This window comes from Pezoporus wallicus, unplaced genomic scaffold (genome assembly GCF_028554395.1).
Source record: "Pezoporus wallicus isolate ANWC-B61680 ecotype Strahan unplaced genomic scaffold, APGP_CSIRO_Pwel_v1 contig_1181, whole genome shotgun sequence".
Classification (NCBI taxonomy): domain Eukaryota; kingdom Metazoa; phylum Chordata; class Aves; order Psittaciformes; family Psittacidae; genus Pezoporus; species Pezoporus wallicus.
Window position 1 is genome coordinate 5427126 of NW_026641428.1, and position 26260 is coordinate 5453385.

Genomic DNA, 26260 nt, shown 5'->3' on the forward strand with positions numbered 1-26260 from the left:
GAAATGGACAGGAAGACAAGTGGACGAGATACGCTCTCCTCTCAGCTGCCACTGCACAACCAGAGCCAGGGTTATTTACTGCATCCTCCTAGCAAGGTGTTTTAAAAAGAATTTTGAAATGTCCTTGTTGAGTCTCTTTGAATTTTCAAAATGTGCTTATTTATAAGACTTAAATAATCCATTCATCTTCATCTGATGTTCTACAGGAATGATTTAAAATCATAGTGCACTAGTACTGTTATTTTTCCTTCTCTACTGAAAACCAATTTAGTTAGCTCTAGTTTTACATAAAACCAGTGTATTTATCTAGTACTGCTGTTTGCTTTGTGTAAATATCCCTTGTAGTACACTGTTTCCAGTGGGTCTGGAACAGGAACAGGCAAACAGGTGGTGGAGCCTCCCCAGCAGAGCCTGATGTATTTATTTTAATACCTTTTTGTCATCCTTTAAACAAATAAATGAAAGGTGATTCCATAAAGAAGGAGCAGGAAATACAAAGATATCTAAGAAGTGAACAATGGAAAGCAATGGACTAGAAAGAGGTTTTATTTTCAAAATTAATGATCTACTGCCCATCCTGGCTGTATTAAGCCTGTTCATCTAGTGGTGTAGGTTAAGATTTCAGTATGCCAATGAAAGTTTTTTAGCCATGTGCGAGGGAGCACCCAGAAGAAATGGCTGTTTTCCCAAGTGATGGAAACACAAAAGTTCAGAAAATTTATTCAGTTCCTAGTGAGCTTCCTATGAAATAGATCCCTTTTTAAGCCAAGTAAAAGTTTTAGAATATACTTTTAAAAGCCAGGCCTTTCAGAATGACAAAGTACATGCCACACACATTTCACTGAGAGTATCTTTAAGCCAGTTTGACAGAAGTTGTCTCTCACTGAGGGGTCAGTAATTGGGCATTTGTGCTGACAGGTTTTGGATGCTGGGGGTTGACAAACTGTTTCTGGAGGAATCTTAGCACAGGAATTGGCTTTTCTCATTGCCCCTCAGATGTGGGACTTTTGCTAAATTGCTTCACACAACTGCTGTGTTGTTAACATACACAGTACATGGCCAAGTTCAATGGTCTGTTAGTGAGTGTTTCAGCAACCCCCTTTTTCTTTTCTCTTACAGTTCATTGCTTATAGTCTTTGATTATCAGAATTTGTACAGTCCTCCCATGTAAATTTAATAGTAATAACTAATGTACTGTTCATCTCAATCTGCAGAATCTTTAAGCCTAAACTCTCTCAACTACAGCCAGATCAAAGGAGCCTCACTTCTGTCTATTGTAAAATTGCTTATCTGTTTCTAAGACCTAAAAGGTAGAACTGCTTCTCCAGTGGCAGCAAGAGAGGAGAGAGTTCATTTGTTAGGCCTATCTGTCAGCCAGTTCACATAGTCTGGATTTTATTTCTTTTTTTCTTACAGTGTGCCCTTTTCCCTGAAGTCTCTCCACTCCCTGTGATATCTATTCAGTGGACTGCAGGAGTCCTTTTAGTCTGTATATTGCACTCCCCCGCTACCCTTCACCCGCTGCTCCCAAACACATTTTCACTTCTTATTTCTTGTCAACATTTATTTCTTTCCTAATGTTTAACTTTTTTCCTTCTTCCTATCCCTGCTTGCCTCCTTTCCTCACCATTCACTCTCATGGTGAGGTTTGAAAATGTTTCTAGAGCTGAGGTGAAATGAATAATGTTACTTTACTTTTGCCTAAAGAGAGGATTGTGTGAGAAACAGCCACTGCAAGGCTCTGGAATCGCAGAACAGTATTTGGTGTGCAGGCTTTTTTAATCTCAGTGAGGGACTGGCAGATCAGTAAAATGTCTTTTTTTGAGAAAGTCACTTGCACTGACTCCATTTGGAGAGAAAAGCCTTGAACTGCCCCATCCAAATAACGCTGTTGCATTGCTGGTTGTTAATGCAGTTTACCTGATCCTTAAGTTATGGCAGAACTGAATTGCTGTTATTAATGTTGTTTGCATTTCAGTTAGATAAAAGTCAGTAATTTCCATTCAATACATTTTGGTTTCTTCAGATAAAATGCTGTTGAACAAGTCCATCATGTTTCGCAGGCCAAGTTTCACATGCCTTCAAACTTGAGGACCATGAGATGTTGGACTGTGCATGTGGATGTAAGATAGTATAATTAGGCACTGTGTTGTAAAATAACTGAAATATTATTGTAATCTCTGGTGGGAAAGTACCACAGGCAGCATTTACTATAGAGCACTGTGCAAGAATGGGACTCTGGATTTGAGCTGCTGGACCCATGAGAGATTTACGCTAGCAAGGTAATTCCAGTGGTGCCATTGCATTGACTGCTTGGCTGAGTTGGAGGACTAGGTTAAGTGATAGCAATCTGATTATGAATGATTTTCTGTGTCAGAATACACTCTTTTCCATACACTAGGGAGAGCGGACTATGTTCAATCATACCTTCTGAATTATAATTGTTTAGTTTGTCTTTAGGTTTTCCCTCTTATTTTGTATTGTACTTTGTTTGATTTCACAGCAGTGTTACTGAGTGAGCTGCACAAACTGCTTTTAAAGCAGCTCACACTGTAGTCAAAATAATATTTTAAAAGCATTAAAAGCTAATGTTATAAGGGAAATTCCCTTGTGTGTTTGTTTATTTACACTTATGAAATACCCTCATTATTGTAAGGCACAATTGAGTAGAAACAATCACTTTGAGGAATTATCGATGAAAAGGAAGCCTTTAATACTAGAAGAGTATTGGAAGCTGATACATGCTTGGTTCTCTGAGAAGCAAAAGCACAGCATTAGACTGACCCCACTGAACTAATTAAAAGGTTTATACTGATTGTAGAGAAATTAATATTTTACCCAGAGTTTCCTTACAGATGAAAACAAATTTCTAGACCAACATACTTCTGCACTTACAGATTGTAAATACGAAAAGCAGAGTTACAGATCAGCTCACCATTTTGCTGCTTCTTCATTTGGTTCAAATCTCCTTGTAAAACTATATAAAGGGAGGAAAGAAAAGAAGCTGTTTATGAACAATGGCAAAAGGCACTGCTGTTCACATTGTCAACATAAGGCCAATGTGTCATTTCAGCTGCACTTAAAACTTATTTTTAGGACTTAAGTACTGTACAGATCTTGTGGTGGCCTTACAGAATTTCACTAGATAGGAGCATGAATTCAACTCACTGTCAGAGCACAGCCTGCACTGGGAGGCTTGCAGCGTTTCTCTAACTTGATTGTACGTACCTGGTGCCACATATATTTCTTTAAATGAAGCCTTTTTCAGAACATTCATGCAAAGATATGTTGGTCATGTGTGTCAGGCCTTGTGTATTTGCAAGGTGGCAATCTCAGGGTGGAATGATAACTTTGTTTAGAGGCTCTTGCTGACTTCTGACTGGTCTAGTATACGCAATCCTTTTTGCTTGCTCTGCAGGTTAAGATATGTCATCAGAAACAAGACACATATGTTGCTGTGATTACAGAATTTGTCATTGTGTCAAAGCACTTTACAAACATTAATGTCTTCCTGGTGTGACCTTTTGTCTCAGCTGAATTTCTGCTCTAGAAAAATACTAAAGATCAGTTTAGGAAGGCACGCCATATGGAAGAAATAGTGTAAGAGGCAGCCCATAGGTGCCAAGGTGAGGGACTGAACAAAGCCAGCCTTGTGCTGTATTTGCCAGTCTCATACTGTCTCTGATCTTCCTTGCACACTGTCTTTTTGCAGCACACTCAGACTGAGTCACCTGAAAAAGCACATATTTACTTCTCTCATCATTAAACTAGTGTATCTGAAAATAGGAGGTATGACTGCCTGAGGGTATAAGGAAGTATTTTGTGCTCAGAACTTTAGGAGATTGTTCTATGAACAGTTTCCTCTTGTGCATGACCCATGAGATGATGCCAGACTTAGCTTGATCTAAGTCCTGTCAATGTAGGTTTAAAGGTTGGCTGTAGCAGTTAGAAAAATTATGTTAAAATGGTACTTTTATTCTTAGTAGTTTTGATCTTTGCTCTCAAGACGTATCTGCTGGCTTTGCTAATAAAATGCAGGTTTACAATTGTTAGAGGCACAGAACAGTTTGAAGAGGAACAAGGTACTTGTCTGCGGCTTCCATCATTCAGAAAATTCCAGCTAAGGTGTGATTTGCTGCCTCTCTCCTACAAGAGATAATGAAAGGGGAAGAAAGAAGAGCACAGCTTTATTCTCTGATCTTGCATTGTTTGAACCACTGCTCTTGACAGTCATCATCATCTGATTTTAAAGTGACCAAATTCAACACAGATATTAGTGGGAAAAAGTAAGCATGGAATTGTATAATGCTCTTTTCAGCCACTTTTGAAAACTTGAACTTCATGTTAAAGGCAGATAAACAGTTATATTTTTTTTCCCCTATAACTATATCCTCTATTCTATAGTTACAAAGGTGTAGTAAAAGAAAACACGTAAATCAAATGGCCTGTTTGTTTTTTTTTGTTCTTCTTTGTACATTTTCTTTGTCCACTTTAAGTATATGCAGTCTTTCCCACCCCTCCCAACCAAGTCCTGTTTCCACCCAACTGCATTTCCTGAGTGGATTCCTCTATGAGACAGAATAGGAGAGCTGCATGATGGCATTTCTATATTTAAATTAGATGGAGCAGAATAGGCTGTGTAATTTGTTTAATCACTGCTCATGCTCTAATTTCCTTGGATTTGATTTTTGCAGTGCAGTCTTATCCTTGGGTTTCTATCTGGTAGCCAAGTCTGCTATTTGGCATGATTTCAGGGAGCTGGGTGCATTTTTCTTTTCGACTAAATATCAAGAGGATTCTGTGATCAAGCAAGTTCTGCATACAGAGCCTTTCAAGCATGATAAATAGATTTAAGTGGGAATGTGACAGAAAACTATATGCCTCCAAAACAAAGATCAAATAAAATCTAAAGCATAGTTGATTAGAGCTATGCAGGCACATGCAGAAGATGGTAAATTGAAAAAATGCAGATTCATCTGCTATTATATAAACTGTACTGATTCTGGGATCAGGATTCAGCAAATTCAGTACAGACATTTCCTGTATTTATTTTATCTAAATATGTCTAAATGGTACTTCACTTCTGCTATTTCAGGCCTTGCCTATTTCATTGCAATGACTTGATAGACTGACGTATACAAAACAGTTTCTGTTCAGTAAGTTGTGGTGAGATCTTCACATGGTTTATTTTCTGCTTTTCCACAATATATAAAGATATGTTTTCACTATTGTAGAATTATTTTCCCCTAATTTGTCTTTATCCTTTCCTTTAGAAATACCTCAATTCTGTTCTCTTACCTATGCTGTGAGTGGCAGTGAATATATGTATTTTGTGAATGACAAAGGCAAGTATTTAGTAATATGCCAGATACTTGGTGTTCTAGAGTGAAGGACCAGCTTCAAGCAATGATTTACTATGTGATGTTAAACAGCCGTTGGTCATGTTCTTTTTGTGATATCCAGTTAATTGGCATTGACCTGAAACGTATGGAGATTTTCTGATTGAGCTTGATTAGAAGAAATACAGTTACTAATTTATAAACGTACTAAGGTGGCAGTATCTGAAATCAGAATTATGCCAGAGTCTTCTTGTGGATCTCAGCACATACTATTGGGCAACAGTGTTGTCATTTGTTTTCCCCTTTGTAACAAGATTTGAGTAATAAACAACTATGAATATGATTTTCAGTTACTGTTCTTGTGAAATTCTGTAAGGACATTAGGCACTTTTTGTTGGAAAACACTGACACATAACAGGCAGATGATCTAGGACTTTGCCTGTCAGTTCAGTGAAGAGCAATATTTGGACCATCAGATCTAAAGGCAAAGATCTAGGCTCCGAGACAGCAATCTCTGCTTGGTTTGGTGAGTGGAAAGGGGACTTCTTTCACATTTTCAGGCGCTCTTTTGCATCTCTCCTTTTTGTTCTGGGGAAAAAAAGAAGATACAATGCACTGTGGGAGTGATGCACCCTTCTGAGTAATGCTCACAAGGAAGATGGTTCCTTGCCAAAATGGAATGACTGGTGCAGCAAACTTAGAGGAAGAAGAGAGTTGTACTGAGAGCATCAGTAATCAATTATTTATTGTCAAACGAGAATAGAGAAGCTGGCCCGCATTGCCAAGCTACAGCATCTATTCCCCAAGAGACACCATTGCAGCAGTATGGACAACTAGTACAAGAGGTTTGCAGAACTGGGGTAACAGTCAAAATAACAGCATGTAATAGTTACGTAAGGTTTTGAGAAACATTTGTGGAAAGGGCACCTTGATGTTTGGTCTAGGATTTTTACAACTGAAATGAATTACTTTGTGTTACTCCCAAGTTTGCAAGTAAAGCTCTTCCTTGTCACCTTCTCAGTTGTCAGTGGTAGGCAGAACAGTAGGCAGCAGAAGTGCATCTGGTCAGAAGTGACACTGTGGACTGAGATTGTGAGTGGGCGAGAAAGAGGAGGAAGAGGTGATATATTCAGGCATCTGTTGCGGTCTACAAAACCTCGCCCAATGTTACAAGACACTCACTTCCTAGTATTTGGCCACATGTGGGTTCACCTTGGCATGGGGAAGCATCAGAAGCCTGACTTGACTCCCTAGTGCTACAGACCATCATTACCTGGGTCCTTATTTCACAGCCCATCAGATACTCTTTGGTGACTGGAGAGCTGCTGTGCTTGGGGGCATAGAGGAGTATGTGTTGTGGAACCTGTGTTCAAAGCTGTACCAAGGAGAGGTAGCAAAGGAGGTCTTCCCTTCATCAGTCTTTCCCATTAGAATGCTGTGGTTTAGCTATGGACATGGACATGTCATAGCTATGCTCATGGAGAGCAAATGCCCATTTGTTTTATTCACATCTACCTGGCTTGTTTTGGAGTGTTTGTATTGTTTAAATCTCTTTTTTTTTTTTTTTCTCCTTATTTCCCTTTAAACGGGTATTAGCTCTTCAATACTTGCAGTAGAAGAGAAGGGACTAACTACAAAGATGTATTTTTTATACCGTATATACACTAGAAAAATTTGCATGGAATTTAGAGATAGTTTGCAACAGAATTATAGTAACTGCCTTTCTAAACATTATCATATAAAAATGTACCAAATTATGTTCATGGAGTGGAAGAAAATCTTTTGTAGTCATGAAAACCTTCGAGACTTAACTCCAGGTAACTGCAAATAGAGTCTAAATAAAAGCATGTGAAAGAACACACTGAAAAGCTTGGCAATGAATACCTTAAAAACTGTTGATATGAAAATTCTCCCACAGTACCTCCCCACTAAGGCAAGCATCTGATTTTCTCCCATCACCAACTGTTCTTTGTCAGCACTCTTCTGTACTTTAGGCTATAATAGTGGCTGAAAAGGTCGTGTTAATTTTCACCACTGCGTGGATATGAGGTGATCAAGAAATGGAAGGAAAAATACTGCAGGAAGTATCTGATCTTTTAGCTGTTGCATGATAGAGTTGAAAAATTGGTAGAAATCTGGGGACAAAGTGAATAGGTCACTGAGTATAGTTTTAAAACCTGCTGTCACGTTGGATTTACAGAACTTGAACACATCTGGCAACAAACAAGCTTATGACGATTTGATAACTATTGCTGTCTTTTATAAAGAAAGCTTTTCTATACTTCATACCATCAGTAGAATACATTTTTGAAAGCCTTTTGTAAATATTTAGTCTGTTAATCTTCAGGATGATTTTAAATGCCACCTAGGAGTACAATTTAACTTTCTGCGTTATCTTTTCATTTACAGACGTTGCAGTAACAAGATAGGTCTCACAGTCAGGATTGTGTTTTCCTCATTATCTCAGCTTCCAGAGATCTAATGCCTGGAACTTCATTACACCATCTGATACTGTAAATTTTTATGCAGTTACTTAGGTGTTTCTTCACATAGTTAGGGTTCCCAGCAAATAGTGTTCGCCTGATTGCTTGACAAATAAGTGTCCCTTGACATTTAATTTAGCTAATGAGCTGACACAATTTTAGGCATGAATTATAGCTTCTGTGTCAGCCCACACCCTACCGAGGTACCTTCATGGGAGACCATGTGTAGGCAGTCATATCAGCCTTCTCTCCAGATACCCAGATATACAAGTTAGTTTCATTTCTGCAGAGGTCCCCTGGAGGAGTCTGAACAATTGAGCTTTCTGAGGGCATATCTTGGATTAGTACCTCTTCTGGTAATGCTGCCTGAACTCCTTCATAGGCAACACTGCTCACAAGGCTTGCTCTATCAGACTTGTAAGTAGACTCATCCCATGGCATGAAGTGGGACCCTTCTATATGGAAAATGACAGAGTTGAAGTCCTGGGCAGTCTGTGCTTTTGCTCCTGGTGGGCTTTGGCATCCTGAGCATGAGGTGGGGCTGAATGGGTTTAGGTGCCTCCTTTAAAGTGTTATAGCAGTAATGGCTTATTCCACCTGTAGGTATTTTAGTTAAGCTAAGCCCCCAAATCTTTTGAAAATTATAAGGTGTTCTATGTTTTGTTTCATGAGAATAATAATCAGGAAAAATAGTAGATAATTAAGCAGAAGGGAAACTGGCATGCAGTGTATGATGGCTGTGGACGTGCTATAGGAAATAAAAGAGAAAATGACTGTCTTCCTGCAATTCAAGTTCCTTATCAAGGTGGATTAAATGCGGACTAATAATGTATTTCTGGGAAAATGCTATTTAGGGAAAAACAGAACAAAGACACGAATATAACCTGAATGGTGAGGAAGAACAAAAGAAAAAAAAAACAACCTATAAGATTTGATTTTATCATATCTCAGATGAAACATTTCAATTTGCCATTTCTAAATCACATTTCAAGACCAAATTTAGTAGAAGGTAGAGGAAAATGCTTATCTACTGTTTGAATAAAACAACCCCTTGTGACATGCTTTCCCTTTTTCATTTGGCCAAACAAAATGAGTTTTCCCCTTGGTTTATGTGTGTGATTTACTAGTTGAACTAAGAAAATAATAATCTTTCACATTCTTCCTCTCACTGAGTTCGAGGCATAGGACTGGAGCAGTGTATGGAAAGTGAATGGTTTGGGAAAGAAAATAGGAGAGTTTTATCCTCAAATGAAGTAACATTTATTCTTTGTGACTGGCCAGGGACATAACATAGTTTTGCTCTTTTGAGTTTTCAGCTGGATTATGGGTAAGATAAGCTTTAGGATGTAATAGCTTGTCTAAAAATAGGATTGGATTATTAAGATTAATGTAAGCTTTGTAGCTTTTGTTATTATACATAATGCAATACGTTGTCTTTAGTGGGAGAATTAGTGATATTTGCATATCCACTTCCAAGACAAATCAATGTTAAAAGGATAATTCAAGCATTGTTAAAATCTGGCAGACAGCATTTTAAAAGTGAATGCATCCAAACAGCTCCATAGAGCAAAGAATAAAACTTCTAAATTAAAATTGCACTATGAGGGAAATTTTCTGTCTCAGTTATTCTGTGTGCTTAGTTGAAACCTACATGCATTTCAGCTGGTTAGTTGCTCACGTTCGGCTCACTGCACATCCTAAGGGCTGCATGACACATTTTATTTACACTGATCATCAACATCCCTGTTGCACAAACTTGTTTTCTCACAGTTCCAAAAGGGAATTGTAATTGTTTACCCTTAAGAATGACAGTAATATAGTATGATTGGAAACAAAAATTTTTTGTTTTATCAAATACAAATCATTTATTGAATGATTTGTATTTGATAAAAGGACATTTTTTTTCCTTTGGTATTATTTTTTTTAGCTTCTGTGAATTGAATTTCTTAAGCCCTAGACAGAGCTTTGAACTTTATCAATCATGTCACCAGCATTCGCTGAAGAAAAATACCAGTTACTGACATCAGTTACCATTATGTAGTTTACAGTGGTACAAGAGACATTATTTTTACAGTTACAAAGTTTCATCTGCTAATACAGTTTGTGTGTGTGTACATAACATGAAGTGCTAGATTTGTGTGTTTCATAAACTTGTAGTTTCCAAAGAGCAAACTTACTGTGGTGTTGAAATTAAACATTTAGAGTTTTTTGCACTAAATCCTGTCTATTTCAAATCTGACCCCAAAATTGTAGTGATACATGATGCTGATGAATCCTTAGTTAACAACCTTGTCTCCATCCCTGCAATAAAGTAGCTTTCTAGCTTGAGTTCAGCTGAGCAGTGTAATTTCAAATAAGCTATAAAATAGCCCTTATGGGAAGTCACACAACTGAGTACAGTATTGATTTTGTAGAACCCTCAAAGTCATGCGTTGGGGAAGATGAAGGAGGGAACTGTTTTAGCACAACTTTGATAAAATAAAGGCAGTGTGCACCAGTCAAAAAAATGGACTTTGTAATATTAAGAGGAAAGACATGTCTGACTGCCTCATATTACATGTGAGCATGTGAAGCACAAGGCAGCAGACACACAAATGTAAATACCACATAATCCATTGAATGGCTTTATACATCTGTACTTGACTTTATGTGCGATCATTGTCTTTCAGAAATACCGACAGTATATGTCTGGACTTCTCACTCCTCCTTATGGTGTTATGGAAACTGGCTCTAACAATGACAGTAAGTATGAGAAAATAGACATCAGATGTTAGAGAAAAGGGAAAAGAGGGGAGTCCTCTGGTTTTGGCTGTTGGAATTTAAAGGTTAAATTCAATTCAGGGGCAGGTGAGCAGTTAACAGAGAGTTTGTGGGTTAGGGTTAAAGGGAAGATATCTGTGGGAGACATTACTGTGGGGATCTGTTACGGACCGCCTGATCAAGGAGAACCTGCGGATGAAGCACTCTATAGACAGATAGGAAGAGCCTCACACTCACAGGCCCTTGTTCTCATGGATGACTTCAACCACCCTGACATCTCTTGGAAGGACAGTACAGCCTGGCACAAGCAATCCAGGAGGTTCCTCAATTGTGTGGAAGACAACTTCCTTCTACAAGTAATAGAGGAGCTGACAAGGAGAGGTGCCATGCTTGACCTTGTGCTCACCAACAGGGAAGGGCTCGTTGGAAATGTGACGCTCCAGGGCAGCCTTGGATGCAGCGATCATGAGATGCTTGAATTTGAGATCTTCAGGACAGTGAGAAGAGCATGCAGCAAGCTCACTGCCCTGGACTTCAAAAGAGCAGACTTTGGCCTCTTCAGGAACCTGCTTAGTAAGGTTCCATGGGATACAGCCCTAGAGGGCAGAGGGGACCAAGACTGTCGGTTGATATTCAAGGATCACCTGCTACAAGCTCAGGAGTGTTGCATCCCAACTAGAAGGAAGTGCAGCAGGAGGGCCAGGAGACCTCCTTGGATGGATAAGGAGCTGCTGAGGAAAATTCAGATGAAAAAAGAGGCTTATGAAAAGTGGAAGCAAGGACAGACAACCTGGGAAGAGTACAGGAATGTTGTCTGCGAAGCTAGGGACCAGGTTAGGAAAGCTAAGGCCCAGTTAGAATTAAACTTGGCTAGGGGTATTAAGGATAACAGGAAGGGATTCTACGGGTACATAGCAAATAAAAAACAGACTAGGGAGAACGTAGGCCCCCTCAGGAAGCTCTCAGGTGAACTGGCTACACAGGATTTGGAGAAGGCTGAGGTTCTGAATGACTTCTTTGCCTTGGTCTTCACTGGCAAAGGCTCTGACCACACCACCCAAGTCTTGGAAGGCAGACGCAGGGACTGTGAGAATGAAGACCTTGTGCCCACTGTAGGAGAGGATCTGGTTCGAGACCATCTTAAGAACCTGAACGTGCACAAGTCCGTGGGTCCTGATGAAATCCATCTGCAGGTCCTGAAGGAGCTGGTGAATGAAGTTGCTAAGCCACTGTCTGTCATATTTGAGAAATCATGGCAGTCAGGTGAAGTTCCCGACGACTGGAAAAAGGGAAATATAACCCCCATTTTCAAGAAGGGGAAAATGGATGACCCAGGGAATTACAGACCAGTCAGTCTCACCTCCGTGCCTGGCAAAATCTTGGAGCAGATTCTCCTGGAAGGCATGCTAAGGCACATGAAAAACAACAAGGTGCTTGGTGACAGCCAGCACGGCTTCACTAAGGGGAAATCCTGCCTGACCAATTTGGTGGCCTTCTATGATGGGGCTACAGAACTGATGGACAGGGGTAGAGCAGTTGATGTCATCTACCTGGACTTGTGCAAAGCGTTTGACACTGTCCCACACGACATCCTTGTCTCTAAACTGGAGAGACATCAATTTGATGGATGGACCACTCGGTGGATAAAGAACTGGCTGGAAGGCCGCACACAAAGAGTTGTGGTCAATGGCTCAATGTCCAGCTGGAGACCAGTAACGAGTGGTGTCCCTCAGGGATCGGTGTTGGGACCGGTCTTGTTCAACATCTTTGTCGCTGACATGGACAGTGGGACTGAGTGCACCCTCAGCAAGTCTGCCGATGACACCAAGCTGTGTGGTTCGGTTGATACCCTGGAGGGAAGGAATGCCATCCAGAGGGACCTTGACACGCTTGTGAGGTGGGCTGATGCCAACCGCATGAAGTTTAACCATGACAAGTGCAAGGTCCTACACCTCGGTCAGAGCAATCCCAGGCACAGCTACAGGTTGGGCAGAGAAGAGATTCAGAGCAGCCCTGTGGAGAAGGGCTTGGGGGTGTTGGTCGATGAGAAAATGAACATGGGCTGGCTTCAGTGTGCGCCTGCAGCCCAGAAAGCCAACTGTATCCTGGGCTGCATCAAAAGGAGCGTGACCAGCAAGTTGAAGGAGGTGATCCTGCCCCTCTACTCTGCTCTTGTGAGATCTCACCTGGAGTATTGTGTGCAGTTCTGGTGTCCTCAACATAAAAAGGACATGGAACTGTTGGAACAAGTCCAGAGGAGGGCCACGAGGATGATCAGGGGACTGGAGCACCTCCCGTATGAAGATAGGCTGAGAAAGTTGGGGCTGTTCAGCCTGGAGAAGAGAAGGCTGCATGGAGACCTCATAGCAGCCTTCCAGCATCTGAAGGGGGGCTATAGGGATGCTGGGGAGGGACTCTTCATTGGAGACAGTAGTGATAGGACAAGAGGTAACGGGTTAAAACTTAAACGGGGGAAGTTTAGATTGGATATAAGGAAGAAATTCTTTCCTGTTAGGGTGCTGAGGCACTGGAATAGATTGCCCAGGGAGGCTGTGAATGCTCCATCCCTGGCAGTGTTCAAGGCCAGGCTAGACGAGGCCTTGGGTGATATGATTTAGTGTGAGGTGTCCCTGCCCATGGCAGGGGGGTTGGAACTAGGTGATCTTAAGGTCCTTTCCAACCCTAAATGTTCTATGATTCAATGGTAATTGTATTAACACTGCATATAGTAGGAAATACTTTGGAACTTGCCTAACTGCGTTTCCACTGCGTACAAGTGCACATAGAGCTGTACACAAAGTCTTCACTGTGGGCCAGGCCTATTGATTAAAGCATACTATATGATGTCATGTAGCATTTAGCTAGTTCTAGGTATTACATGAATTCCATGGAACACAGTCATTAGTCTTGCTAGTAAATTAAATGCAGCAAACTGGCTTATATTTTCAGTTAGGATGGGCTACACAGCTTGCTTGGGCAGGCAACCTGCAGTAAACATACTGCTGTCTAACCTTAGTTATGTAGCTAAATAGATTTGGGTACATCTGCCTCAGGAGAACTTGTTAGGCTGTAGGACAGTGCTGTAAACACGAATCCAAGGGCAGCCTTTAGAACTTGTCACTTCTGTAAATGAAAGTACTTTTATTTAGTTTCCAGAGGATTATGTAGGTGCCAATCAGGGCAATATCAGGTGGTTAGCAATTGCATCTGCAAGTTTAGTCCCATATGTTATGTGTTCAGTGTGTTCTATTTGTGAAACCATAGCATAGCATAGCAGTGCTAGGTAGTGCAAATTCAGTATTACGTTTGGCTTCCAGGTACTAAATCACAGATAATGTTAAATGAAAAAATACAAATAAGTCCTGTAAACATACTTCAAATATTAAGTTGTGAGAAAGTGCTGTGTTTAGTAAGCTGTTTATAGTATTTGTACAAATTAGCTTTTTGTCTTTTTTGTGTTCACAAGGGAAAACCTTTGTCTGAACAAATCTGTTTTGCTCTTAAAAAACCATAGATTAATGTTTGCCTTATCAAAGTACTGAGCCCCCCAATTCCATCTTTTATTGATAAATATCTCCACTGTTACTGAAAGAATGTACAGTATGTATTTGTTTTCTGTATTCTTCTTTCAGGAATGCCAGATAAGGACAGCATGTCAAGCGGTGCTCTTTGCCAGGTTTCCAAAAATTGCAGTAAGGTAAATCACACCTTTGATTGGGGGAGGGAGATTTGGTAATGAAAAATGCAAAAGTACAGCATGAAATTGAAAAGAACCAGGTGCAAATGCGAAGCATATGGTTGATGCATGTGAGTACAGTACATGAATTGTAAGGATGCTTTAGACATTGTATTGTTTAACTGGAGAAAGCAACTGGTTCAGGATCAGCATTATTGGAAAGCGTGCTGCTGACGAAGTTTCTGTCATAATCTGATTGTCCTGTCTTTGTCGGAAAGTGCTGAGGGTAAAGAAGAAAAGCAGCACTGTGACAATACCAGTGCTTAACCAATGGATCATAACATTCACAATTAAATCCTATTTTGAGGCTTAACCAAGTCTTAACTGGTGCACAAGCATTGTTCTGGCCTGTTGCTTAGGGTGAATTTTCTCCTGTGTTCACAGGGTAGCTTTACATCCCAGTTCTTCTTTGTAAGATAGTTCTGTGCCTTCAGTCTCACCAGATGAGGACCCACGTGAAAGCACTCATGAATATAAAATATGCTCAGTTTAAAGTGATTATAATAGTGGGAAGAAATACTATCAGGCATTGCTCTATAGATTAATAATTTTTAGAATTTTTAGAATTTTTTTATGGCAGAAGTAGAAAAGCTAGAGTAATAAACACCTGCTTGGATGCCTTCTCTCTGGACATAGGAGATGGACATTGGATGCCTGTGTGATGTCTTTAAAAGGTTAAAGGTATTTTTGTTACACAAAAACATCTCTTGACAGCAGATAAAGACAATGAATATTTTAGTGTGTTTCCTTAATGCGAAAATAACTACTTCCACCTCTCCCTGTCTGTCCTGCTTCCTTAAGGGTACTGACCATTCTTAATTGTCACATTCAGCCTTTATTAAATGTATAAATGTAACAGTTCCTTTTTCTAGAATCTTACTAATGCTATACCATTTCCTGACACTGCCTTATCCTGTAGGAAAATAAGCATTTTTCCATGCACTAAGTAATAATTCTTAGATAGATAGCACCTTTCATGCTGTAAGCATTTTACAGTTAGTTGTGAGTTACATCTCAGTGCTTCTCTGAGTTGTTGGCATTTCAGTGCTACACTTGGAGTTAAGCCAGGGGTCTTGCTTCACTGCTGACTGAGAGCACCAGGCATAAAATCCAAACTAAAATATTTTGTTGTATTTTCTGAAGCAGATAGAGATAACAAGGTAAAAACACCCATCTTTCCTAGAAGGTGGTATGCCCCCCGGAATGGGCAGTGATGCTCAGCTAACGGTGGTGTACACTTTCAAGCACAAACTATTTTAGAAACTGAGCAAAATTTGTTGATGAATACTGCTGCCAATAGCTGGGCTTTTCTAGAACAACAGGACTCTTCCTGCGCAAAATAGTGTTCATGCGAGTAGAAGACAGAACGTGGCTGGGGTAGGCTCAAAATCTCCACTAACTTTTACAGGAATAAAGTCCTTTGTAAACCATATTAACTTCCTTTCCAAGACACATACAAAAGCCAGCCATCCTTCTCCCTCCCACACATTTCTATGGAGGGAAGCTGGGAGGGTAAATATGTGACAGATGCTTCTCACCTTGTCTCATCCTGGAGGAGCTCAGACAGTCCCATGACAAACGTGGCAGAACCTCCGCAGCATAGAAGTACTTAATGAATCCTAGTTCTGCAGTTTTGCCATATGGCCATGGATCTCTTTACTTATGCTAAGTGAAAGGTAAATGTAGGAGAGATAAATACCTGAGTATTTTGTTTACTGCATGCAAGCTTCATTCCCTCAATTTTAAACTGTACAGCTGTTACAGTGCTTACACAACATGTCGATCTTCATGCCTTGCAGTTAGTTTTGAATGATCAGGGATATGCTGGGATTGCAGGGCCAAATTCACAGTATCACACAGTATCACAGTATGCTAGAGATTGGAAGGGACCTCAAAAGATCATCTAGTCCAATCCCCCTGCCGGAGCAGGAACACCTAGATAAGGTTACACAGGAATGTGTGCAGGCAAGTTTTGAATGTCTCCAGGGAAGGAGTTGCCAGTTATTCAAAGTACAAAATATCAGGGTACCAGAAAACAGCCCTGTTTGTAGTTTTTATATATTTTGCTTATTTTAGGGTGATACATGACTGTCAAAATGGCTACTGCAGCAGGGAAGGGCATTCATCCAGGGAAAGGGAAGTGTTTGCTAGACGTCTTTAGGCTACTTTAAATTGCCAGAGTGATGCCTGTGGGACTGGTAGCAACTACAGCTCAGAGAAGCCTGCAGGCTACTTTGTGATGTCCACAAAAAGACTGAGTGAGGAATTTCCTGAGATTCAGAGAAAGTTCCTCAAAATCTTTCATATGATAAAAAAATATTACAGTCTTAGACAGAAGATAGACGTCTTCAATAATTCTGATCATAATGATGCATTTATTTCGGGAGAGAGGGCATTGTTTTAATTTTCCAGGGAAATTCATAACTATAAATAATTTACTTCAAAAGAAATTCAATATATTCCACCTTTGAAATATGAAATGTGTGGTTTTCCTCTTTTAGCCTCTGCCAAGCCTTTTATAAGCTCTGTAATAGATGATTTTCCATATTTGCTAATTATTTGAGTTTCATCTTCAGCTTATTTTTTTTTCTTTTGTCACATCTATTAGTTTTTGATGAGTAACAAGACCTTTCTTTTACTACGTGCCTTGAAATTTTCTTACCATATGGGGATGTTTGGTTTTCCTAGTTCATTAAATTCTATATTAAAAAAAAAAATCTGTTTGGAGAAGGCAGCAAAGAGATTTTTCTCTTTTTTTACCAAACACGAATTCATTTGCATTAAGGGTTACATTATTGCACATCATTTAATGCAATATAGCAGTTAAATTGAGCATAAAATACTGAGACAGAGTATACTACTGTCCTCAGTTATATATGGGGGAATGGAAACAAAGTCAATTTAAAGCTGTCTTACATAAAGGAAAATAACACAGCTTTGGTCTTTTTAACTAGGCTGTGTAATATCTGTACACCAGTCTTTCTAGCTCTAGTTTTCAATAATTCTCATGGGGTACAGTTGGATATAGCTGGATCTGTGAGACAAATATAACCCTAAAGCCAAAATGACAAAATCAATAATAATTTCAAATACATTTTTGAAAAAGATGCAGAAGAGTACTTGGAACACAGGGGAGGTCAGGTTCCAGCATGCAGGCAGAATAGGTAGTGGCTCTGTTTCCATCTATTACCAGCAGAGCTGGCAGCAGGGTTGCATGGTGCTTCCCACTGCAAGATCCTGTTCTTACAATTTGGCCACTTTTTGACTGTTTACACTGAATTTGCCATGCTGAGAGTATGCTCCTGGCTGATTTTTAAATTGAAATGGATCAAACCTCCCTGACATTGAGTCTGGGGGAAAACACATAGCACATATCAAATAGCTTTCCCCAGTGGTACACTAGCAATTCCGTCCTTTGAACTAGGAGCTTGACGTCTGGAGTTTGTTCTGACAATAAAGGGTGCCATTTGTGACCCCCTACAAAATCAACCATATTGAAAAATTTCAGTTGAAACTGCCTCACTAGAGGCTTATTACAGTTTAACTGCAGGCTTATATACACAGGCTGTGCGCATTGCATCTGAAGAATCCTTGCACTGTTCATCTTTGGTCCTGGGCTGCTTGGACATTCTTGTGTTGATGCTTAACAGCGTGGGTTTTCTCAAAATCACTCATTTTTAGTTGCTGGAACAACATTTTGGTTATTATCAAGCTGGACACTGACAACCACAGTTGTCTTCCCTGTGCTTTTACATCCTCTACTGGTGCCCAAGTAGGAAATGAGTAAAGAAATAGCTCGTTCTACTCTGGAGACGTGAGATACATGATCACTTTAAAGAAGAGGGCATTGCAGAAATGAATTAGAGAGTCACAGGAATGAATATGGGAAAGAACAGAGGACAAACCAACCCATCAAGAGCATGAATCTCCATTCTGTTATGGAATGCGGTGCTAAATACTTTTTTTCTGTTAGTAGACGTCCAAAACTCCTTTGCATGTGGGTGCTATGCCAAAGACCATAGAAAAATAGATAACCGTAATTAATAACAATTATTGTATTTATTCAAGTAGTTGATAGTCAAAGCATCCTAACCCTGCTAATGATCCTAGCTGAAGTTTTACATTGTTTTTCATAATGGAATCTCCATATTGCAGTTTCCTAAAAAAAACCCCAACAACACATCTTCAAGAAACTACACACACACACACAAATCAACTTGAAAGGAAGGCTGAAAAATTAAGTGCTCAAAAGCAGAATATTTCAATAATGGCGGCTGACTGAGCAGTGTTAATGAGGTCCTCTTAACCTATGTTTGTTACGGTACAGACTTCAGTTCTTTGTGTTTATTATGGTACAGCCTGATAACTTTGCTCACATATATTTTTCCTGTGACACACTCCATTAAAATTACATCACATATCAAAACTATGCTAGCTTTGTTTTTGTACAACTTGATCTCTGCGACTGTTTAAAACCTACATAAATTCGTGCCTTTTTCATTGGAAGCGTGCATCCCAAAAGGGGGAAAGTGATTCTTCATCTCCTTTGTGCTGAGGAAGCCATACCGAGCACAGAAGATATAAGCAGATTAAGTTGTGCTAATTCATACAGTCATTCTTGCTAGTGGCAGAAGAATATGTCTTTTTTCTGAAATCTCTCTCATGCTTTATTTCCGTAATGTTCCCAATGCTGTCCTCTGGTTTCTATTGTGATAGAGAGTTGCAGGAGCTCCCCCTAGTGCACGGATTAAGATTGGAGAAACACGTAAATCGAGTCAGTGAAGCTTGCCAGCTGAAACATCCCCCTTATGTTTTTCATATAATGACTCCAAATCCTCTAGCTTATTGGAAGTGATTTATTTGAAGGTATTTTGTATAGCAAAACTGCTATAGGATATGTTGAAATACTCCTGAAAGTCACCTTTTCATCCATCCATCATTTTCTCTGGTTAATTTGATGTGATAAAATGTAAATTACTTTTCTTTACTGAATTTTCAATAAGACTTAGGTGCTGTGCTGGCATTTATGCATTTAAATAATTGGAGCAATTGTGAAAGCATGATTTGCTATTTTGTCAATTCTAAATGCATTTATTAAAATTATATAAAAAAAAAATCAGTTGACAGAGAAGGACATAATCTACGTGTTAATCCTCCAAATATTGCAAGTTTCAACATTGCCAGGCAAATGAATATTCATTTATTTCAATTTTCAAGCACTTAAGTATAGCTCTGGGTATTTGAAAGTATACTGTTTGTAAAGAGGAAATTACAATTCACTAGATGCAGTCTTGAAGAGACCACACAAGACACCAGTAATAATCATGTTCATTCACCATAAACAGCAATAATCACAATAATTTTACTTCTGATTTCCTTATATTTCAATTTACTTTTCCCAGATGACCGAGGAGAAAGCTTATCTCTTAACGTATTCAGTAGATTGTCAAATGTGGACTTTGATGGAGCGTTATTAGACTGCTAAGGGAAATGTTTCACACGCTCATGAACATGTGAGCCTACAAGAAAGAATGAACAGAATGAACAGAGAGCGCAAGCAGAAAAGAAAGCAGTGTCCTAGCAAGGTGCAATGACAAGGTGTTTGTCTGGAAGTAACCTCTCCAATAGTCACATGAAAACTGCTACAACAAAATTGATTTTCTATGAGGATGGTTTATATAACTGTCCAGTGATAGGTGATAATTCCTATTCTCTCTTGGGCTCTGTGCAAGGGTCAGTTCTCTTATACAGTGTTAGCATAGGGTTAAAAAACCCCTCCCTTTAATTTTCTGTTTTTTGAAGTGTTTGCATAAAGCACTATGTGCAGATATTTTTAAATAATGTCTTCATGCAGTCCTAACAGTACCAATTACTTTTAGGGGCTGCTCTGATATTTTGGCACCAATTTCACATATATGAAAATAATTTGCTTAGAGGTCTGTTAAAGTTCTTCATTTCACTCTAAGTGGAAGTGCTTAGGGTTCAATCATTATCACAGCCTGTAACAATTTGGCTAGTGCAGAGGCTGTGCATACAGTCCCTGGCAATGAGTCACATGGTGACAACATATGGCAGGAGAGATAACAAAGACAGGAGTGTGAGATGCGTAGGAGTCTGTGAAAAATGCATTTTTCGTATGTTAGTAATAAACTTCATCATAAAAAATGTGAAGGCCTTCATATGTCATCAGAGCTCTTTAATGTAAAAAGATATTGTTAGTAGGTCTGTTGGCTTATATAAGTAAGCTTTGCATAAACTAAATTATTGCAGAGCCACCAGGGGAAGTTTTGGTACATCACTATCTCCAGATCCAGCCATATGGAGATGGTATGCAGCTGTAGGCTTCCCTTCCAAATGTCAGTGTGAATAGTGATGCCTTAAAGAAAAGGTTGCACCATGCCATCTTCTGTTAAACAATTCAGCTATCTGATAATCTGTGAAATATCTATGACCCATGATTTTGTTGTGTACACTGAGTTCTGGAGACCCTAAAGGCAGTTTCTACTGGAAACATTTTCTTCTACAGTATCTAATCATATAATTGAGCTCCAACCTGACCAATACAGATCTAGCCACAGTAGTCCCAGTATGAAACCTGCAGATGTGATTAGTGATTCTCATTTGATCTCTTACTGTGTAAGAGTGTGTAGCATTGTGGAGAAAGAACAGAATCTTCTTTCCGGGTTGCTATGCATTTACCAGTGTGCATGTCAAAATAACTTCATTTCTCTTCGGTGCATACTTGATCAAGTTAAAGTATCTCTGGCCCTTGAAGCCTTTCCATTAATTTGGAAGAAGAAAAATGTGGTCTCTTCTTTCTACAATGAGCAGTTTCCATTGTGGTGATTCTAAGGGAGGTCTGAGGATGAATCGAGCTGTCTACAATTATAGTGAGATTGGCAAGAGATGGAGGTAAGATCTCTGACGAATTAAAATGTTGCAGAAAAGGGCAGAATTTTGCGATTTACAGATGCTAAAGAAATAGTCTTATTTTAAATTTTACTCTCATTTTCAAAGAGCAATAACAACAGAAGATTAAATATATGTAGGTATATTTTGCTTTTTAAATATAAACAAATTGCTACATTTATCCTGAGAGAAGATGAATAATGGGAAAAATAGTGAATAGTGTCCAATAGCAGCACAGTTAGTAGTCAGCACCTGAAGCAGCCTCCCTTTCCTGTCACAGCTGCAGAACATTCCACTTTTTGATAAAAAATGGAAAACCAAGCTTGAAAAAGTGTATCTGCATCTGTATCCTCTTTTAAGTGCTGCAGTGACTTTCTGAGTCATTGTGAAACTACCTGTGAGATCCAAATCAGGAGAGTGTGGTTTTTTTCATGAGGGAGGAATGAAAAGGTGGAGAATAAAAAGTATGGGAGAGAGAGAGATAAAGAGACCTCCTCTGTTACCAGCAGAGCAATCCGTATACTCGAGTCAATGTTAGAGCTAAACTATATGAGGTTTTAATTCCATGATTTTTACATCTGAGTATTAATATGTAGGATCTCCAGAGTACTTGTCTGAATGAGGAATACCCTCAAGCAGTTACTGTTGTTATTTTGGTGCTCTCCACTTCTCTTGCTTTTTTTTTTTTTTAAATATTTTCATGTCAGTCTTTATTGCAATTTATGTTTATCCTAAAGCCCTACAATTCTTATTTGTGCTGGGTGCTGTGGCACAAAGGAGGGATGGATGCCCCTGTTAAAAAGAGCTTGCAGTCACAGAAAAGATGGAGTGACTGTCATAAAGATGCTGCTTTACTCAGAACATTGTAAGGTGTGGGATTCATAAGTGTTCATACATTCCAAATGAGTTGTCTTCCAGGAGCTTATTGTAATCAGTCTTTGGCGTGAAAATCTTAAATGACACTGGGAGAGGAAGGAAGAAGTTTGGAAATCAATAGACAAATTAAAACCTGATGTGTGTGTTTGTTAATCTTGTAATTTGGGTGGGATCTAACACACACTGTTGGCCTCCTTCAGAGTAACAGAGTAAGCAAGTACTTACCTCCTCCCTGACTAGCCTTCTCCCCATAAAAGGGTTACAGAAGTGCTTGGGGTAGCATGGAAAAGACAATTTGGCGGAAGAGATGTTTTTCCTTTCTGACTCCTCTTGCTATATGACTGTTACATAAATAAAGAACAGAAAAATGAAAGAATTTCTAGAAAATACTGTAATTTGCAAAATACTCAATATTGTGAAGTAGGTGTGGGACCTTCTTTCAATAAGGTCATCACTCTCAGTTCCAGTTGTCTGGGGAAACAGCATATTGCCTTACCTGACAGTTCTGGCAAGGGCAGTCTGATAATATATACTGTGGAGTCACATTTGATGACTCTTGCTCCTTGGCTGTGTCTTCTGTGTGATTCTGTCCCAACCCATAAAAAACATGCACATATGCTCCATTTATCTCTGCAGTTGAAAAGCAGAAAGAGTGGGTAATTATGCTGAGAAAAAGATAGTCCTTTTCAAGGTTCATGTCTTCAGACAAGTCAAGCGTATACAAGTAACACATTTGGCAGTTACATTTGAAACAGCAAAATGATTTTTTTTTGAATCTTGTAATTACTTTCTCAAGTTTGGCAGAAAAATTGGATCAAGGATCTTAAAATCAGATTCCTTCTTGTCACTCATATAATCTCTTGCACAGCATTTTGACTGCCTATCCTACAATCCATGTTGGAAATTGGTATTCCAAAAAGTCAATTATAGTTCTGAGTCAGTCAGAAGTTATCAATATGTCTGATCTGATCACTTCGCAGCATCTTTTTCTTTTTTTTTTTTTTGTCTGTGTACAGATGACAAAAAATGGAGACGTTAATAGTAGGGAAAAGCTGTCCAATGATTTTGTTCTTTTTGTGTTAGCTAGTCAAGAGCAGGAGCCTGTTATGCTGGCTCCGTGTGGAGCAGCATCACCAGAACAAATGTTTGGTTTGTGGTGCTCATTTAGAGCTATTCTGAGTTAGAATTGCTAAGACAAAAATGTCCGGTATCTACCAACAGAGCCGAAAACGTAATTAGAACCATTATCTCCAGTGATGGCTAAGGAGCAAATTCTGCTTAGATATTTAAAAAATTATGGTTTACAACTTTTATTTATTCTTTTTGTAGATTTCCTTCTGGCAGAAAGCTTGGCACAAGATTGTGAATGCGTTTGATCTTTGTGTGCTTTATCATCAGTAATGCAGCTGTCTTAAAGATAGCAGTTAGTGAGGAAATACAAATACACATAGCTGAGTTGACTAGTAGAGAAATGAAAAGAATATGTAATTTAGGTTCCAAAATAAAAATGGGAAATAAAATCATCTGACTTCCAGCACCAGTTATAACACTAATTAGGATTACCCAGCCATATTTGTTTTCATCTTAGGAAATGAAATTATAAAAACAATTTGTATAATAACCTTAAATATAAACTGGACAGAGAACAACCCAGTAGCTGAGCAGGGAAGAATTATGATTAAGTCTTTGTAAACCTCACAGTACTGCTTTGTCCATCCTCACTCTTTAATATAGCTAACTTCAAATACATGAATCTGAGGGGGCTCAAGAAACAGCTTCTGTCATGCCATTCTTTCCTTGTAGCCTTTTTCAGAGTGGCTCAGATGGTTGCTTTCCACGTGAACCTATTTTCTGACCTAGCCCACCTTAGAGCCGCATGAGGTCCAGCAGTGACACCAGGAGTGGTTGCTGTGCAATAGGAATATAGCGGAAGTATCAGCTCCCAGAGCAGAACACATTTGGGTCCAGGAAGAACTATGTGGGCTGTGGCTGTCATTCCACAGCAGCTTCCTGTGACCTGCACTGGGACTGTAGGGCGCCTGTCCTTCCCCATGTCCTCCCTCCAATGTGCCTTCCCTCTGCATCCCTCACATCTACACCTACCCTGTCCTTCATCACTCCTGCTTGTCTGGTGATAAGGGAGCAGAACTGTCAGAAACATGTAAACCTTTTATCTAGAGGTTAATTTTCTGCTGTTTTGGATGAAAATTAGCTTCCTGGCCAGGACCAGCATAAACAACAGGGCAGAGCCTGGATGTAGGGTTCAGGACCATAGTGGTTGTGTTTTAGACTGCTGTGAACTTTCTGCAGCCTTAAATGTCCAACTTTCATGCTTCACTATCAGGTCTGTCAGCTGTAGATTGAGACTCTCCCCTGCCCCAATCCTGGCATTTCTGCCAGCTCTCATCAGCTGTAGGGGAAGCGGAGGGACAACTGGCAGGGGATTGTTTTGTCAGGCCAGATTGCAGCTCTATTGCAATTCACTGCTAAATCACAAATGAATCTGTGGGATTTCAGTCTCCTGTGTTTAAATACAGATTTGTATGATGTATTCCTGTTATTGCTGTATACACATACAGATCCAAGCAAATATTTGTTCCTCTCTCCCTCCCTCCTCTTTAGTTGTCTTGTGTTCAGAGCCAGTCTGGACTAGGAATTTTTAGCTTGTGGTCTCCAGGCTGCTGGGTTCTGGCAGTTATTCCAAATGAGTCTGGGAAATGAACTGAAGAAAAGCCTATTATGGGCAAGGTTCCTTATCTTGACTGGCAAAACTGTAGGGGTCCACATGATAAAGGAGCCTAACACACCCTTCTCCCCTTTTGTTTCCTCTGACTCAGTTCACGCTCCATTGAGTGTCAGTGTTAGCTTCTGCAGATTCCAAGGCAATGCTGGAAAAACCTGCATTGACAAAACTGTAGCAGTAAGGTTTTTGACTTTCCTTATACTAGCCACTGCTCAAAGGCAGTCCTAGGCCTGTGTAACCGAATGGCTCTCTTGTCTTCCTGGCATACTGGTGCAAACTGGGAGAAGGAGGAAGAAGAAAACCAGGAGGTTGCCTTGCTAGAGCTCCTGAATGCTGCTTAGTCTGTTCAGTTTCTTCAGTGCTAAAGTCAGTGTTCTTGAGATGCTGTCTTTTGCTTTTTGTCTGGCTTTTCTGCTATGAGGTTTGGGGTAGAGAACCAGGATTGCTACCCAGAAATTTCTGTGTGGCCTGGTGGCAGTATGGGCACAGGACAATCTGCGATAGTATTGGACTACATTGTACCATAAATTCTTCCGGGGAGGATGCATCTGCCTTTCCCCAGGGCAGTCTGCTAGACCAACTGTCATGTAGAAGCTGAAGATTCCTAAGAAAAAAATCTACTTCAGCAAATGGTGAAGTTTTTTAACACCGTTTAGCTGGGAACACATTCAGTATTTCCAGGCAAGATGGTTTGGATTACAGTATTTAAACTTCTCTGGAACAGCAAACATTTTCACATTGTGATTGACTTAACATGGTGCAACAGTCCTTATTCTTTATACAGCCCACAAAGAGTCACTGAGGAATTGGTTAAGCCAAAGGAGATTTTGAGCTTATGTTTAAAAAGGGGGAGAGTGCTTGACAGATGGCAGGGACAGAATTTCAGCTGGATGAAGCAATATTTTTAGCGATGATGTGAAAATTAACGCTAACATTAAAGACAGATAGGAGAAAGAGGATAAATTACAAAACACATGCAATAGGTCCCTTTCCATTTCACAAGGACAGGGCTGGTTCTGTGATATCCCTAAAAGCCAGACATCACAGAATTTACACATCTTCGGCTACATACTGAGAGAGGTAAAAAGAGGTCATCTCTTTCAGAAGCATACTATGGTGAATTGGGATGTAAAGAGATGTAGCTAGCTAGGGAAAATGTCAGGTAGAGTAATTCTGCCTCTCACTATCAGTCCTGGGTTAATTATTGCAGTTGTCTGTCTGCATTTGTGGAGCCTATTTGTTCTCAAGTTGCAGTAAAGATTCATTTAGCAACAAAAGCAGTTCAGAATATGTTTAGAAATGTCTGTCCCTCACTAGTTATCAGGGAAGATGAGGTGAAATTCGAAACAATAAGAATAAATGTGAACAGACCTGGTTTAAATGGTAGCTACTTAGGTGGCTGCAAGCCCTGTAG

General features: G+C 39.6%; 1 protein-coding gene across 6 annotated transcripts in view; it reads left to right on the forward strand.

Moving 5' to 3' along the window:
• The window catches only part of RAPGEF4 (Rap guanine nucleotide exchange factor 4), a 150469-nt gene that overhangs the window by 57029 nt on the left and 67180 nt on the right, over positions 1-26260 (forward strand). For all 6 annotated transcript variants that reach the window (XM_057423637.1, XM_057423638.1, XM_057423640.1 and 3 more), the window contains 2 exons: positions 10492-10564; positions 14215-14279. In XM_057423637.1, coding sequence (XP_057279620.1) covers positions 10492-10564; positions 14215-14279 — 138 coding nt within the window. The remainder of the gene's footprint in view (positions 1-10491; positions 10565-14214; positions 14280-26260) is intronic.